Raw genomic sequence first — 17,105 nt, forward strand, 5'->3', positions numbered from 1 at the left:
AAATTTTAGCTCTCACACACACTACTGAAACGCTCTCACACACACTACTGAAACGCTCTCACACACACTACTGAAACGCTCTCACACACACTACTGAAATGCACTCACGCACTCCACTGAAACCAGAGGCATTTCCGCTGAACAGGAAGTTGTTTCCTGACAAGGAAACTGATGGAAAAAGTGGTATATTTCAAAACACTACAAGGATGTCTACTCAGCAACCTGCTAGTACAGCAGTTCACAACCTTTTTTGTGCAACAATATAAAAATAAAAAAAAATGATAAATACCATGAAAACCATGAATTTCAAACTCAAGCCTCAACTCTTGCGACCTGGTACCAAACGACTCACAGACCGGTACTGGTCCAGGACCTTGGGGTTGGGGACGGCTGTGCTTGTAGCCTAAGTGAAGCAGCCGCATTACTTAACAATATTTTAGCTTCCTTGAATCAAGGAATGGATTCAAGGTGCAACAGGGAATTTGGCAATTATGTCCTGTTTCCCCTAAGCTTTTTATATTGGCAACTCAGTTGTTAACACTATTAATCAAAAATTCTAACGACATACAAGGAATATCAATTTTTAATAAAGACTTCAAAATAAGTCAATTCACAGATGATACATCTATGTTTTTGAAAGATAAATACATGGTAGAGAAAACTAAAGCTTCTCGTTTATCTCTCAGTATCAAAAAATGTGAACTTCTCCCGATTCATACAAGCTCTGACTCCTCAATAGCTTTGGTTAGAGTTGAATCTAAAGTTAAATATATAGGGCTGATAATATCTAAAAAACCCAATTAGCAGAAAAGACACCAATATTTCTAACTGTATCATCGAGATGAAGAAATCACTTAGCCACTGGTTAAGCAGAGACCTCGCTTTTTTTGGCAGAAACATCCTATCTAAAGCTGAAGGCATCTCCAAATTGATTTATCCTTGTCACTCTCTATATATCTCCTCTAAAAGCATTAATAAGGCTAACACAGTTATTTTCGAATTTTTGTGGACGAATAAAACCCATTACATATGAAGATATCAGCTTGTGAAGGAATACAATAAAGGTGGTATCAAAACTCCAGAATTAGAATTTATGGATAGCACCCTTAGGATTAAATGGTTAAAATCTTGTCTGTCACAGCCAGACTCTACTTAGCTCCACATCCTATGATCCTTGTTTAATAAAATAGTATACAGGATTAGACTTTATTTTGAAATGTGATTTTGCGGTAAATAAAATCCCCATAAAGATATCAAACTTTCCAAAACAGACTGTGCATTTTTGGGAAAATGAGATTTACCCACAACTTCTCCCCATAATTCAACCTTATGGAATAATAGGGTAATAACACTTAATCAAAAATCAATTTTCAAGAGTGACTGATTTGAACAAAAAGATTATATTCATAACAGATTTGTTGGATGATAACGGTGTAATTCTAAGTTACCCAGACTTTTCAGAAAAATATTGTCTAAACTGTTCTCAAAGAGAATATAACAAATTTTGTGAACTGGTCCCACTGCCTCTGCTTCATTTGATTAAAATTTTTATGATATACAATAATTTCTCATCAGTGCTCCCAAATGTATTGCTAGGGCAATGTCAGCTGTTTGATAAAAATGCAATAAGAAATTTGTTAGTAGTTTCTTCAAAGACAAAAATATTTCATAGTTACAACAGAATGGTTACATTGCATGGTTCTACTTTAGTTATTTCATATACACTGGATAAAGCATACTAAAAATTTATGAAATAGCCTATTCTACCTAAAGTTAAAGAAACACACTTTAAAAAAAATTAATCCTGTGGCAGAATTTCTAAAAAAAGAGATTTGGCTTTGAGGTGGATCAGTGTTCTTTTTGTACTGATGAAAATGAAACCCTAGAACATCTTTTTTTTTTTCTATGCCCTATCACACAATGTATTTGGTGCAACTTAAAAAATTGGATTTCCCTAAATATTAATGATGTGCCACTATTTGAATTACATCATAATTTTTTTTATATGGATCATCTAGCATTGGGTGTCTCAGACATTATTAACATCATCATACGTTTGAGTAAATATCATATCCATTGTGTTAAATGGAGGAACGCTAAGCCTTCTCTCCCTGGTTTTATTGATGATTTTAAGATATTTTTTTCTTTGCTAAAAAAGACAAAAAGCACATATGCCAAAAAAAAAAAAAAAAAAACCAGGATAATGCCCGTCTCCTGCTATTCTAAATTTTGACTTATGCTGAGGCTAATATATTTTTAAGTAATACAGCTGTCTCACTAAGACTAAGCTGTCTAACTTATCGTTCCATGATTCGATTCAATTCGATTCGATTCAATTCAATTCAATTTGATTCTGGGAAATTTTGACAGTCAGCAATATTATAATTCAGATCAGTACATTTACATATTTTTGTATCTAAAAAAGGGAAGCTGACACACGCAAGACTTTATCAAAGGTGTAAGCGTCACAGCAGATACCTTTGTGTAAAAGTAGCTGAAGATAAAACACAGAAAAACATGAAGGTGATTTTTCCTGGCCTGGGATTTTATAAAAAATATTCTGCAGTACATCAAAAACGAAAGAAAACCATTAATCAACATATGAACGTTACCTCTCACGTTCCAGCGGTTTTATTAGAGACACGGCTAAGTGTTTTGCATTTTGCATAATTTTTAAATGTTTAAATTTGTTCAGTATTGAACGGCAGAAATAAGATTTTCTTTTAGGAAGTATGTAAAACGAAAAAAAAAAAACAGCGGCCGACAGCGCTGTAAACAACAGTAGACTTGTGCGTAACAAGCAAGCGAATAATGCAGAAAACAGATTTTTAGACGGGAAACTGTTCTTGAAGTACAGAGAGAGAGAGAAAGAGAGAGAGAGAGCTGTGCATGACGTGTGATTTTATCGTGGTGGAAGCAAAACATTAAACGTCAGAGGGAATTCATGACGATGTTTATGTGAAGCGCAGTTTGGATCTTCTTTTGCTGCTGGTTCAGTCAATATTGTTTGGAGAGAGATCAAACTAACAGCTTTAGAATCAGGCAAAAACGGCGTGAAAACAAAGCGCGGACCGCCGACAGATCAGAATCAGCCAGCTGTTGGCTTTCAGCCCCGACGGTGTCCTTGCCATCGGGTGAGAAAGGCGACATCCCATTGATTCTGATCCGCGGGTCCGCGCTGTGTGTTTACGTCTTTGTGCAGAATCCTTGTTCCTGCTCTCATTTACTGTTTTAGCTGTTTGGTGGTTGTTGAAATTTTGTGAGGTTTCACCTGAGATTCTGGCATTTCGGGCAAAATTAATTTATATTAAAAAATCGATTCAGGATTTTAATGAATCGATTTCACGTTATCCAAGCCAGAATCGATTTTAATTGATAAATCGATTATAAAAACCCACCCCTAACTAGCAGGTTGCTGAGTAGACATCTGTGTAGTGGTTTGTTTGAAATCTACCACTTTTTCCTTCAGTTTCTTTGTCAAGAATTAACTTCCTGTTCAACTGAAATGCCTTCCTGTTTAACTGAAATGCCTTCCTGTTTAACTGAAATGCCTTCCTGTTCAACTGAAACGCCTTCCTGTTTAACTGAAATGCCTTCCTGTTCAACTGAAACGCCTTCCTGTTTAACTGAAATGCCTTCCTGTTCAACTGAAACGCCTTCCTGTTTAACTGAAATGCCTTCCTGTTCAACTGAAACGCCTTCCTGTTTAACTGAAATGCCTTCCTGTTCAACTGAAACGCCTTCCTGTTTAACTGAAATGCCTTCCTGTTCAACTGAAACGCCTTCCTGTTCAACTGAAACGCCTTCCTGTTCAACTGAAATGCCTTGGTTTTTCAGTTGTGTGTGTGAGAGCGTTTCAGTAGTGTGTGTGAGAGCGTTTCAGTAGTGTGTGTGAGAGCGTTTCAGTTGTGTGTGTGAGAGCTAAAATTTCAGTAGTGTGTGTGAGAGCTAAAATTTCAGTAGTGTGTGTGAGAGCGTTTCAGTTGTGTGTGTGAGAGCGTTTCAGTAGTGTGTGTGAGAGCGTTTCAGTAGTGTGTGTGAGAGCTAAAATTTCAGTAGTGTGTGTGAGAGCGTTTCAGTAGTGTGTGTGAGAGCGTTTCAGTAGTGTGTGTGAGAGCGTTTCAGTTGTGTGTGTGAGAGCGTTTCAGCAGTGTGTGTGAGAGCGTTTCAGTAGTGTGTGTGAGAGCTATAATTTCAGTAGTGTGTGTGAGAGCGTTTCAGTAGTGTGTGTGAGAGCGTTTCAGTAGTGTGTGTGAGAGCGTTTCAGTTGTGTGTGTGAGAGCTAAAATTTCAGTAGTGTGTGTGAGAGCGTTTCAGTAGTGTGTGTGAGAGCTAAAATTTCAGTAGTGTGTGTGAGAGCGTTTCAGTAGTGTGTGTGAGAGCGTTTCAGTAGTGTGTGTGAGAGCGTTTCAGTTGTGTGTGTGAGAGCTAAAATTTCAGTAGTGTGTGTGAGAGCGTTTCAGTAGTGTGTGTGAGAGCGTTTCAGTAGTGTGTGTGAGAGCTAAAATTTCAGTAGTAGTGTGTGTGAGAGCGTTTCAGTAGTGTGTGTGAGAGCGTTTCAGTAGTGTTTGTGAGAGCGTTTCAGTAGTGTGTGTGAGAGCGTTTCAGTAGTGTGTGTGAGAGCGTTTCAGTAATAATGTCCCTTACGGCACCTCATAGCAAACGCTCGATCGCTGTGCGTCTTTACGCGTGAGGTGGGAACAGTGAACAGGTTTCTGTCTGCAGGATCTGGGGATAGACGCGGTGGCTGTTACGGGAACAGCAGCTCAGGTAGAATATTCTGGAGCCAGACCACGAAGGACTTTAAAAGTGATAAATAAAATCTTAAAGTCAGACTGGCTTCTTTAAGTTACCTCAGCATTATTGAGAGATATTACTTCGATCAGTCAGGTATAAGTTCAGGTCTGAGGCTCGGCTGATGACAGAGCTCACTTTCAGCAGCGCAAACCAGGACGCAGACGCACAGCACGCCCCGGAAAAGTGACGCAGGTTTAAGATGTTTCATTCCTGCTAACAGTGAACCAGAAGAACCGTCTACTTCATGCCTTTTCATCCACATTTAGTCACGAAATCCCGAATAACGTTGAGGAAAGCTTTATTTTATGCTTTGGCGTGGGTGGCTTCAGCTTCTGACAGTAAGCTGAAGACTCTTTTGCATTTTTCATATAAGATTTTAGCGTTTTATTTGGTTTTAATGTGATTCAACTCATATTTGGCTTTCTGTGGGTTCACACCGCAGACATAAACACGAATCTTACATTTTCTTTTGTTTTTTTGTTTCTTTGGGTTTTTTTGTTTTTCTCGAGACAAATTTCCTTCCTTTTTTTTTTCCAGTGATGACGCTTTTTAAATCTGACTCGTCTTATATACGGACTGAAACATGTCCATACATAAACTAAATATCTTTCTCCTTCAAACGTGGAAAAATTCCGCAATTTGGGGTTGAAGGGCTTGGTGGAGCCGTTTACATCACAACCGTTCGCATTTTGACCCGATTTCCCCACATCATTTGCATTACTTTACAGAAAATGAAAAATAATACAACTGAGAAGTGAAAATCAAATCATAACCGACATTTTACGTCTTACGTTAAGACAAAAAAAACAAAAAAAATAAAGCAAACAAACATGAAAACCCAAAGTTTGAAAAAGGTTCGCGTTCATCAGCGATACTCTGGTGCAGTGTTGAGTGTGCTGATGTGGAGCTGTGCGCATCGTTGCTCACAGTGTGAAGAAACGCAGAGCTCACCTTCGGCAGCGCAAATCAGGACGCAGGCGCAGAGCACGGCCCAGTACAATGAAGCGGCTGTAAATGTTTCCATTGTGGATGAAAGCAAATGAGGAGAGGTGTCGCCTCCATGCGTTTTACCAACCAAATTTCGATCAACGTTACAGAGTCGGCAAATTCTCGGCTTTGGCTTCGGAGTGGAAATAATGGTTCGTCTGTGAGGGTACGCTGAAGAGTACTAAGTACTGATTCATGTACTGGCTGTAAATATTCATTTTAGTATAAATGACGTTCAGAAGTTTGAACTTTTTAAAGTTAATTTAAAAGAAATAAAGAACTTTATGAATATCTGAAGTGAAACTGTGTTTAAAATGTGTGGATGCTAAAGGATTGAAACGTTTCTGCAAAACTAAACACAAAAACGATGAAAACTAAATGTGAAAATCGTCACTTCATCCTTCTGCATTTTTTTGTCTTGAATTCATAGATTCTTTGTTTGGATGGGAGGTTGTATTTGAGGAATACATCCTAAAGAGATTTGTATTTGGGATAACTTGAAATGCAGCTGGGGTAGACTTCATCTCCCTGTGAACCTGAGCTGGACGTGCAGAAGCAAATGAAGAGAGGACTTGAAATATCTCTTCAGTAATTTATGTGATGCTGAATATGAGGAGTACCTGAGCCACCTTTAGTTTCTGTTGCGCAGACGTGATTATAAAAGCTGTTGTTCTGCTCTGTGTTCTCTCTGGACTCCTGTTAAATCATCAAACAGCACACAGCTCACCCTCCTGAGCTTTGCTCCAAGCAACCGACAGTGGAAACTAGAGGGATCATTGATCCTCCTCCTTAACCACAGAGCACTTTATGAAAGCAGTCTTAAATGTCTGTTTGATAAGCTTTTATCAATCAGGTACAATCAGACTCATTGGTTCTGTGTTCACTTTTAAATCACAAAGATTAAACAAAATATAAGCTTTTTACTGTTATTGTTAACCTGTTATTATGTGCCTGGGAATCAAAGATGTGATCTGGCTCTAATTGGCTGCTCTCGGCCTTTTGCTGTCATTAGAGCACAGGTGTCGAACTCCAGGCCTCAAGGGCCGGTGTCCTGCAGGTTTTAGATGTAACCTTGATACAAGACAGCTGATTTAAAGGCTAAATTACCTCCTCAACATGTCTTGAAGTTCTCCAGAGGCCTGGTAATGAACTAATCATTTGTTTCAGGTGTGTTGACCCAGGGTGAAAGCTAAAACCTGCAGGACACCGGCCCTCGAGGCCTGGAGTTCGACACCCCTGCATTAGAGGCACCAAAATCAAGCTGTTACAGATTTCAGCTTTTACACTTCTTCCTGTGATCTGTCACTAAGTCATTGTTGAGTCAGTTTAACTAACTTTTGCAGGATGTCACAGGTTGTTTTTAAGTGTTTCAAAAATACTGTTTTTCTTTTTGTTCTCTCATTTTTAAAACTTGTATGGGAGGATTTTGAAATCCAAAAATCACATATTGTGGTAATGCAGAGTTAGAGGTACTTCAAACCACTGAAAAGCTAATGGTTTTAGACTTTTTGTACATTCTTTGTACATAAATAGATAGCATAAAATGTACATAAGAACACAAATGCAAACAATAAAAATACAGTGTGAAAATAATGTTTTAGTTCTGTCCTTTCTTTTTTTATAACACTCGATTGGTGGACTGGCTGAGGTGACCTAATTCTCTGCTTCTAAATTCAGACAAAACTGAGGTCATTGTAGTCTGTGCAAAAACTCAGATACATACTTTTTACAGCATTAACTCTCCATGTAGTAAACAAGTATGGAGGTGCAATCACATTTCCGGTCCTGCATAGGTCAAACACAGCTCCGTGTTGGATATAAAAGAAAAAAGAAGCAGTTTCCTGCTCGTCAGTGTGTTACACAACTAAACCTATGACCACACTGTTCATCGCTTTTCTCTGCAGTCTTGCTAAATGTCAAACTCAAACTGCTGACCTCATTGTTTACCTCCCCATGACTCTCTTGCTTTAACCTCTATTAAAAAAATTCTTCTGCTTACAGGAAGTGACTTCATCATCTCCATGGCAGCAGAACCACCCAAGCACACTGAGCAGAGATTGGCTGACGGGTGCTGTGACTGCTCAGCATCACTTTTGAGCTGCACAGACTCAGAGTCACAGAGTTCATGTTCAGTCAGCTGGGTGTAACTTGAGCTTTATTCACTGAATTTAAATGAATCCTGCCTTATTCCATTTTAGTGAATTCTGAAAGGAATACAGCTCTGAGCTCCAGGGTCTCTTAATCTTTCCTTCTTGGAAACATGAACTTCCAGTTAGTATCTGCAGTGAAGTGTAGTGATGGATTATCTTTAGTTTAGAAGAGCACATGATGTCGAAGCCTCCACAGGAACAGAGGGGGAAGCTGTAGGGGTCGCACTGGAACTGTTTTTACAGCATCAACCAAGAAGGTCAAACTTTTCTGCTACATAAACTGTTTAGTTTTAATCCTTGAAACATTTCACATTTGCTAACATGGATTTTATTTTGATTTGTATTAAGTTAAAGTTAGTAACGGTCTATAAATCATCACAGTACAGTTGGTCTATTTTCCACCTTGTGGGTAACAAACACAAACACCTGTGTGGTCGTCCAGGTTCAAGTTTCTGATCCTCAAGCTTAGTGTCATGTGCCTGCCTAGTCAGCCCATCATGGCAACAAATGTTTTGGTTTTGTCTCTCTCTCCTCTCTCTTGCTCTCTCGCTGCTCAGACTGAGGTCCCGCCCTTGCCTCATGCACCCGCAGCTGTCATTTGTTGTGTTTGCTTTGGAGTAATTCTCGTCTCTGTATGTAGACTTCCCTGATCCCTCTCGTACCCTCACCCCTGAGCGTGAGTATGGCTCTTTGCATGGAGTTTTGTGTGGGAGGGATACCCTGTGAAGAGCGAGAGGAGTGGAGCATGTGTGAAGATCTTGTTGGTCCGTGACCCTGTGGACCCTTGGAACTTTTTCCCCCACGTGTATCTAGTGCACCCAGTGTGGATTAATAAAAGACTGTTTAATTGTATCTCTCAGTCTGCACCTGAGTCCTTCCCGAGTTTGAATCTACTTTAGCATCTATATTTTAAATAATTTGGAGTTCACGTTCCACTCTCCGTGAGAGATGTTGACATAAACGTGGAGCAACAAGCAGCTCAAACAATGATGCACATTATTAGCAGTAATTTTAATATAGGAGACACTAACAGTATCTCCCATATTATACATGACACATGCTGCTGCTTTGTGAAAACTTGTTTATGTGGGAAATGCACATGATTAATAACATGCCACCCTGAAAACAAGCGTCAGGAAAGTTTGCATGGTTTTAGTTAAGAAGCAGTTTTAAGAAGTTTCCAACAGGGGACAGCAGATCACCTCTTTAGTTCCAACACTGAGAGAGATAGAGATTCACTATTTAAGTTCTGTGTAGAGCAGGGGTCCCCAATCCCAGTCCACGAGGGCCGGTGTCCCTGCAGGTTTTAGATCTCACCCTGGGTCAACACACCAGAACCACATGATTAGTTCATTACCAGGCCTCTGGAGAACTTCGGCTGTGTCCCATTTCAGGTAGGCCTCCGCCAGTAATAGGTAGGCCAACCTTTGGACAGTCCAGTTGTCTGTGTGACTGCCGCAGTACATACATCACATTTGCACACTATCAGAAAGTGCCAAACAGCCCTGGTGGAGTGAGGAGCTGTAAAGAGAAGCAGATGCTCTGTTTATATTCTAAAAATGTTTTAAGCTTGTTTCAAAGATTCTGTACTGCAGCTTTAAATGTTTTCCAAAAGCACACATACACTTATCAGTGTTTCTCACACTTTTTACAGTGTGGACCACCTGATAAAATGTCAAGCTCTCCCAAGGACCACTATGAAAGCATGAAACTCATAAATCTTACAACACAAAATTAGTATCTGCAGTAAAGATGTTTTCATACATTGTATACATTCTACCACAGGCAAAGTTGCCTCAATTTTTATCTTTTTTTTTTTTTAATTAATATTTTGTAATAATTTATTCTGTTTTGGGATCATTTCTTTATGTATCTGTATTATATTATACATTCACATTAAAAGTGAATCTCTGTCCAAAAAATGCACTCAGTTTACTTTTTACTCACTATGAGCATCATTCATTATTCTCCACCAGTAATTAAGATTAGGATATGTATTTTTTAAATTCCAATCCATTCTTCTTTTGCAGCATTTAAATAACCTTGATCAGATTTGATGGTTTTGTTACAGACTTTTCAAAAAAGTGTTTTGCTTTTCTTTCACAAATGTGGGATTAAATTGTGTTAAAATGTACAAAACAGTGGTGTCATGTTTTGTGACGAGGACCCAGGCACAGAGAGACTTGATGAATTTAAGAATCTTATGATTTTATAAAGAAATTTGCAGACTTGCACAGAGATGGCAAAATTTTGATGACTGATAACGGAGACGAGGACAACAGACGACGAGGACAGGGAGAAACAGGGGTTTAAATGCACCAAGGAGACAGTCATAGAGAACTCAGGACAACTGGAGATATTTAAGGATGCAGGGACTGACAGAGACAGGGAAGAAGTCTTATTGTGATGTGTAACGTTTATCTTGCCTGGATGGGCAGCTCTCTGGGTGCTCAGCACCCCCAAAGCTCTGATCCTAGAATCGTCCCTGGTGCTGTACCAGCATCTTCCACTTCATCAGATGGGGAATTGGCTTCTCTTTTAATTAGTTCTTCTGAAAAACTGTTCCCATCGTCCACCATCTATCATTTCAGTCAGCAGTCAGCTTCTCTTTTGCTTTTGTCATTAGAAGCTGTTTCCTCAACATCCCTTACTCTTCCAGAATCACTTTGTAATATGTCCTGTACCTAATTTTTGTTCATTCACAATCCCATGTGTATCTACAGATTCTCTTAAAGGAAATGTTGGTCCACAGCATTAAGCCAAATATTATTATACATAGCAAAAACATGTAAATGCTGCAGTCAAGCACCTGTGATTTGCAAGTGCATTCTTCCTACTAAAAAAATTGTGGTGATAAAAATCACAATAATAGCAATGTAGGCACGTTGTTTTCCAGAAGCAAAATTTTTGATTAAGGTCTTCACTGCTGATCTTATCCATTATATCCTGTTTATACTCTTCTGATGTACAGAACTAACAGAAGATTGTGTTAGAATGCCTGGGTCATTGACCCAGGGGTTTTGAGTTTGTTATATTATTTATAATTTCTAGTCTTTGGGTTTTCGTTAGAGTCATGTCTTATGGTTTGTCTCTGTGTAATCCTTAGTTGTTGTCTCCCCTGTCTGCTATATCCCCGTGTCCAGTCAGTGTCTGTGTCTGCCCTGGTCCCACATCTCTGTTCCCTCTGTTGTAGTGCCTGCATGTGAGTCTGTGTCTTTGGTTCAGTCTGTGTTTTGTGTTTCCTGTTTTACTTTGAAGGTCTCTGTCTTATCTCAGTGTGTTCAGATTACGCTTCCTTGTCTCGTCAGTTCTGATTTGCCCCAGCTGTGTTTCCCTCCTGTTGTCCATTCCCTGATTGCTCCCTCTATGTATTTAAGCCCTGTGTTTCAGTTTGTCATTGTCGCAATCTACCGTTTATCTAGCTGTGTGTTCTGTCCGTGTAAGTTTATTTTTTGGATACTCAGTTTTGTTACTTTTTTGAGTTTAACATTAAAGCTGTTTTGAGTTACTTTCTGTCTCCGGAGTCTGCACTTTGGGTCCTTCTCCTGCCTGCACACAGCCGTCACATAACAGATTGTACAGTTCCTGTACTGAATAAGTGGGGGCTGAGAAAGACATGACACGACAAATGCTCCGAACTGGCTTAAAGTTGTGTCTGTGCAGGGATGTCATTCATTAAACCAAAAGTTGCGCAAAAGAAATTTGAAAGTATCTTAAACTCCATGAATCATTTTCACCTATTTAACTTTTTGACTCTAATTTTAATATGTATTATTTCTAATTTAATTTCTAATAAATTCAAATAAAAGAAAATGCACATATTTGACTCAGTTTAAAGAATGAATTTAGGAGCAAAAATGTGATTACCTTATTTTCTTGCTGAAGGCATGTAACAACATGAATGTTCTGGTGTACAGACTTTATCTTTTTAAAGTTAAGTTAAGGTTCTTATTTTAAGTCTGTTATATTTAGTGGGAAAACTTTTGCAAATAAAAAAATCTTATCATTTTCCTTTTCTTTTATTCACACTGAATGAAAGATTAAGATCTGTGTTGGCATATGTTTACAATTCTGTATTAAATTTAGTGCATGAAGAGAGCAGGCTGGCTCGTTAAGGAAGCTTTTGAGATCCGTGACCTGACTGAGTGGGTTATAGTGTTAGTGGATTTAAACATGTCATCTATCAGTGAGCAGCATTACTGTTGTGAAGAAGTTTGTTTTAACCTAAACAATGTTTTTCTAAACCTAACCAAAACCTAGAGTTCTTCCAGAATGAATTTAAAATTAATTATAAAGGTATGTGCATGTGAAGCGTCGTCTCTTTGCTAAGCCTAAAACACATGGAAAATGAGCTCATGTAGTTATTTTTTTGACATTTTTGTGTCCATCTTCCAACTCACGCCTTTGTTCTTCATCTGTCTCTTAGTTTAACATTGCACGAAAGGGGAGCTTTCAGCAATGAAAATCCCCACCTGCAGACTTTATTCTCAACAAATATTAGTCATGCAACTCTTTCACTTTCTTTTTTTATCGAACGTATTCTGGAAAACATTTGAGCTTTGTAAGATTCCACGGTCTTTGTTTCGACTTGTTCCCTTATCGTTATATCTATCTCAGATGTGTCGTGTCACATGTCGGCAACTTTCACACACTATGTGCATCCCTGCTGTGAAACTTGTGGTCTTTGTTGCTGTGGCTCCTCCACTTCCACTTTGCAGTTAATCATGGACTTGGGTAAACTATGAAAGTACCACACTCAGATTCAGTGGGGAGCCTATACAGTGGCTTGCAAAAGTATTCGGCCCCCTTGAACTTTCCCACATTTTGTCACATTACAGCCACAAACATGAATCAATTTTATTGTCTATCTCAGAGTTTTCTGTTGAACAAGAGTCAACAGAAAAACAAATATCAAAACCAAAACATAAAAAAATGCATCACATTCGAAACCAAAACCACTGCAGAAAGGATCCAACATTAAAAGAAAATAAATAAATAAAATTATATATAAACAAGCAAAAATTTGTGTCCAACACTGTATTACATCTAAAGAAAATGTTATTTTTATGTCATGGCTCCAATTTTTCCTAACAATGTCAATGCTAGAGGAAGTCTGGAACCGTTCTTCAGTGTTGGCAACTTTCACACGCTATGTGCATCAGCGTTTCGCAACCCTGCTGTGAAACTTTATGTGGTCTTTGTTGCTGTGGCTCCTACACTTCCACTTTGCAGTTAATCATGGACTTGGGTAAACTATGAAAGTACCAGATTCAGTGAGGAGCCTCTAGACATGGTCACTTAGAATTGATGCTTCCTGCTGGTTTCCAGCTGCTGGGAGTCCCCCCTCCAATCGTAGAGTGTCACCAAGAGATTTTCTTTAAAATGTCCAGAAGAAAGCTGCACATGTTGTTTCATGTTTCATTTGACACAAAGTGACTAAAACAGAGTGGAGAAAATCAAGATTTCCATACATCCTGAAGAACACGTTATTCACATCTCTTTTGGTGCATGACTGCTAGACATCATTTGATTTTAAAATGTTGGTTTCGTTATGAAAACGTGTTTGCACAGGTAGTTCCAAGATTTTTAAAGTAAAAAAGCCCAAAAGAAATAGCAGGAGTGCACCGAGAAAGAGGGCGGGGATTCATTTTCTGTAAATGTAAAAAACGTCACATCACTGAGAGGAACGATGAAGGAAACATCTCTGCAATGTCTGCTCAGTAAGTAAAAACCTCTTAAGGTTACCTAAAGTTTATTTTTACAGATTTGTTGATTGTTGATTTATTGCAGATGAAAGAAAATGACATAAACAAGAAGTGAAACAGAATTTAAAGCAAGTTTGAAACACAAAGAAGACACATTTCAGCTGGGAAGAGGAAGTTTGAGCGTCTTACACAAAAATAGGATGTGAAAAACTGAATTTAGCAGTTTAGTGATTTTAAAAACAGAACTGTTCTGTGGACATACATTTTACTGATACTGTCTTTTACTTAATGCATACAAAAGGTCTACAGCATGAAAACAAAGTAGAACGATATTAACAAAAATGAAAAATCTTGCCTATTTAACAATAATACAGAAATACCTCAGATTAACATCAAGACTGCTTGTTTGTGCTCAGGAGCAGAAACATTAAAATGTCTACATACAACATAAGCAGCAATCATTAACAAAACATAAAAATCTAAATGATAATCTGTACCACAAAGGTAGATGTTAGACTACAATGACTGATCTCTAAAACATTGTTATAAAAGTACTTTAATTTAAAGACTTTGTCTGATCTCGAAAATAAATGTGTTTTATGTTGAGTTAATTTCTATCAGTGTTCTGTTTTTAGGTCTGTGGATGTGATTCATGTCTGACTGCAGTCATGACCTTTGACAAGTTTCACATTTTGACATGAAGCAAAAATCAGACTTTAAAGGAACATTTTAATCAACACCACAGAATCTCTTCTCTTTATTGGACACAGCAGTACAGAAGAAAATATGACTTGATTGACTGATTGATGAAGAATTGATGTGTTTGTGAAAACTCAAACCAACCTTTCCTCTTTAGTTCTGATCTCACTGCTGAGCTGCACAACAAACCAAGGTCAGTAACCTTCTTCTGTCACAGTTTAAACCTGATAAATGCTCACTGATATGACCTGATTGGGTTCATGTTGCACAATGGAAAGTACAACAGATCATCAGTTTTTCATTGTAACCCTCACAGCTCATCTGACTGTGAGTCCCAGCAGCTCTCAGTTCTTTGAAGGAGACTTTGTGTCTCTGAGCTGTGAGGAGGACGACAGCTCTGCTGGATGGACTCTGAGGAGAAGCACAAGCAAAGGACAGAGGACTCAGTGTGGAGATGAGTGGGGAAAACCAGTTGGTTCTTCCTGTAACATCAGCGGTGTCCTCTCATTGGACAGTGGAGTTTACTGGTGTGAGTCCAGAGAGGGTCCCATCAGTAACATGGTTAACCTGACAGTCACTGGTAAGCTGAGTGTGTGGAGTTAGTGTTGATGAAGCTGTGTGTAAATGGATGAAATGCTGTAGTTTGTCTCTGTGTTGAGGTGGATCAGTGATCCTGCAGAGTCCTGTCCTCCCTGTGATGGAGGGAGATGACGTCACTCTGCTCTGTAAAACAAAGGCTGTGTCCCATTTCAGGGTCTGCACGCTTGAAGTACGCGCACTACGCGTATTACGTACGGTGCGTACTATAAGTATGAGAAGTGCGGAAGTGAGAGGCTTGTGAAATGGGACGGTCTAGCCTTCGTCGCGCTGTTTAGGTTGCCTAGCAACCATGATACTAACCACGAGACACGTTACATACAGCTTTGTTTGACATAAATGAAGGAGAAAATTTTTTGTTGGTCATTCATTTTTGTTCAGACATCACTTTGATTAGTTGAGTATCTGAGGCTGAGACCACAGGACTGTAAAACATGATTCAAGGGCTTCATTTCTGTACTGAACAGTCATTTAAGATTAGCTAGTAAATAATAATTAGTTAATGTTGTTCATGAGACTAAAGTCATCTCACTATGCTAATGTAAATATAATATGGCCAATATTATAGTATTGTCAGATTATTATGATATATATATATATATATATATATATATATATCACTGACTTTCAGCTTGTTGTGTTTGTGGATATATGACTGACTTTAATTATCCATAAAATCATCAGATTCTCTGTAAGATTAAGGTCGACTATATGTATATTTAGAAGTAGAGGCTTTAAAACCAAGTTAATGCTGAAAGTACAAACATCACTAGTGTCACATAACTTTGCCGACATGTGGCCAACAGCAATGTTTTAATGTTCTTCGTTATTAAACATTCGCACATGAATAAGTGACGTCATATTCAGTACTTATTTTTGACAGTTCACTTTTCGGCCGCTCCCTTCCGCCGTATTTTGCGGCAAAATTATCCACACCCACCGCCGCGCTATGAATTGTGGGATATATGGGACCACGAAGCGTGCACCGGACCACGCTTGATATTTGGGGAAATCGACGGCGCATTTGGAGTATGCATTTGAAGTACACTTCGAATTGGGACAGCCGTCGTCGCGTGGCGGTGACGTAACCGCACTTAAAATGCGTACTTCAAGCGTGCAGACCCTGAAATGGGACACAGCGTTCAAGACAGTTATTTATCTATTTAAATCAGCTGTGATGGATCAAGGACACATCTAAAACCTGCAGGGACACCGACCCTCGTGGACTGGGATTGGGGACCCCTGGTGTAGAGTCTAACCCAGTCAGAGTAACAATCACTGTAAAATGAGGTTGAAGGCTCTGAAAGCTTTTTTTCTTCTTGTAGCTACAACTTTGAAACTGACACACAGAGTCATCAATTCTGGACAAAAACAACACAGGAAAAGCCCAACACGTCTCCACACTGCAAATCTATTCCTGAGTCCCTCTGTGGTCAGTTTGAAGTCAACTCATAGTATCTTTGTTTTAGTGTTTGGTGCCTTTTGAAGTCATTTCTGTTGTCAGTATTGTAGTTTTCAGATTAGAGATTTAGTCACACACTTTTTTAAAAGTTTTTTTTTGTGCCTGTGTCTGTTTCCTCTCACAGTGTAAAGACATGGACTGCTGACATTTACTCATCTTCTCTTTAATCAAGGTCACCTCTCTCGGTGTCTCTCAGAAACGATTCTCAGTGATCACAGACGCAATCACATCCCCAGCCAGTCTCTCTTCGGCATCGACAGATTGTGCTGTTGCCATGGAGATGAGGATGAGGTTATTTCCTGTCAGATTAATGAATCAGACTTTTTCTGATAAATATTTGAGAAGATTCTGAGCGTTAACTTTAGCTCTGCACCGATACAAAGACACCATGAGGAGAGTGGAGATGAAGTATTAAAAGAACATCACCAGGTGACAGACCAGTCTGAATGCAAAGTAGAGTGAGTCAGAGGTTAGAGCTGAGGTTAAAAGCATGGCTATTGATGTGGTGGGAAGGACTCTGGTTGTACAGGTATTTGCCTGTCAAAAGAATCAGAGCTGTTCAGATGAATATGTGGATACATTAAGAGATGGAATCAGAGTGAAGCTCCTCACCTGTGACAGTGATCCAGCTGGATGGAGACTCTCCATGACCGCTGATGTCACACTTGTAGAAGCCTTCATCAGACCTGGAAACATGCTGGATGGTCA

The 17,105-nt window shown here is 39.0% G+C and overlaps 2 protein-coding genes across 2 annotated transcripts in view; one reads left to right on the forward strand and one right to left on the reverse strand.

Annotated features, from left to right (window-relative positions):
- LOC148103510 (cell adhesion molecule CEACAM2-like) overlaps positions 1–17,105 on the reverse strand; it is a 272,876-nt gene that overhangs the window by 177,753 nt on the left and 78,018 nt on the right. The gene's annotated exons all lie outside the window — the stretch shown is intronic.
- On the forward strand, positions 13,624–16,542 carry LOC148103517 (Fc receptor-like protein 4). Its single transcript, XM_087839490.1, has 5 exons — positions 13,624–13,654; positions 14,496–14,531; positions 14,655–14,918; positions 14,998–15,107; positions 16,522–16,542. The coding sequence occupies exons 1-5, from the start codon at positions 13,624–13,626 to the stop codon at positions 16,540–16,542; spliced, it is 462 nt and encodes a 153-aa protein (XP_087695616.1).

This window comes from Neolamprologus brichardi, chromosome 3 (assembly GCF_056152115.1).
Source record: "Neolamprologus brichardi isolate AB-2024 chromosome 3, ASM5615211v1, whole genome shotgun sequence".
In the NCBI taxonomy this organism is placed as follows: Eukaryota; Metazoa; Chordata; class Actinopteri; order Cichliformes; family Cichlidae; genus Neolamprologus; species Neolamprologus brichardi.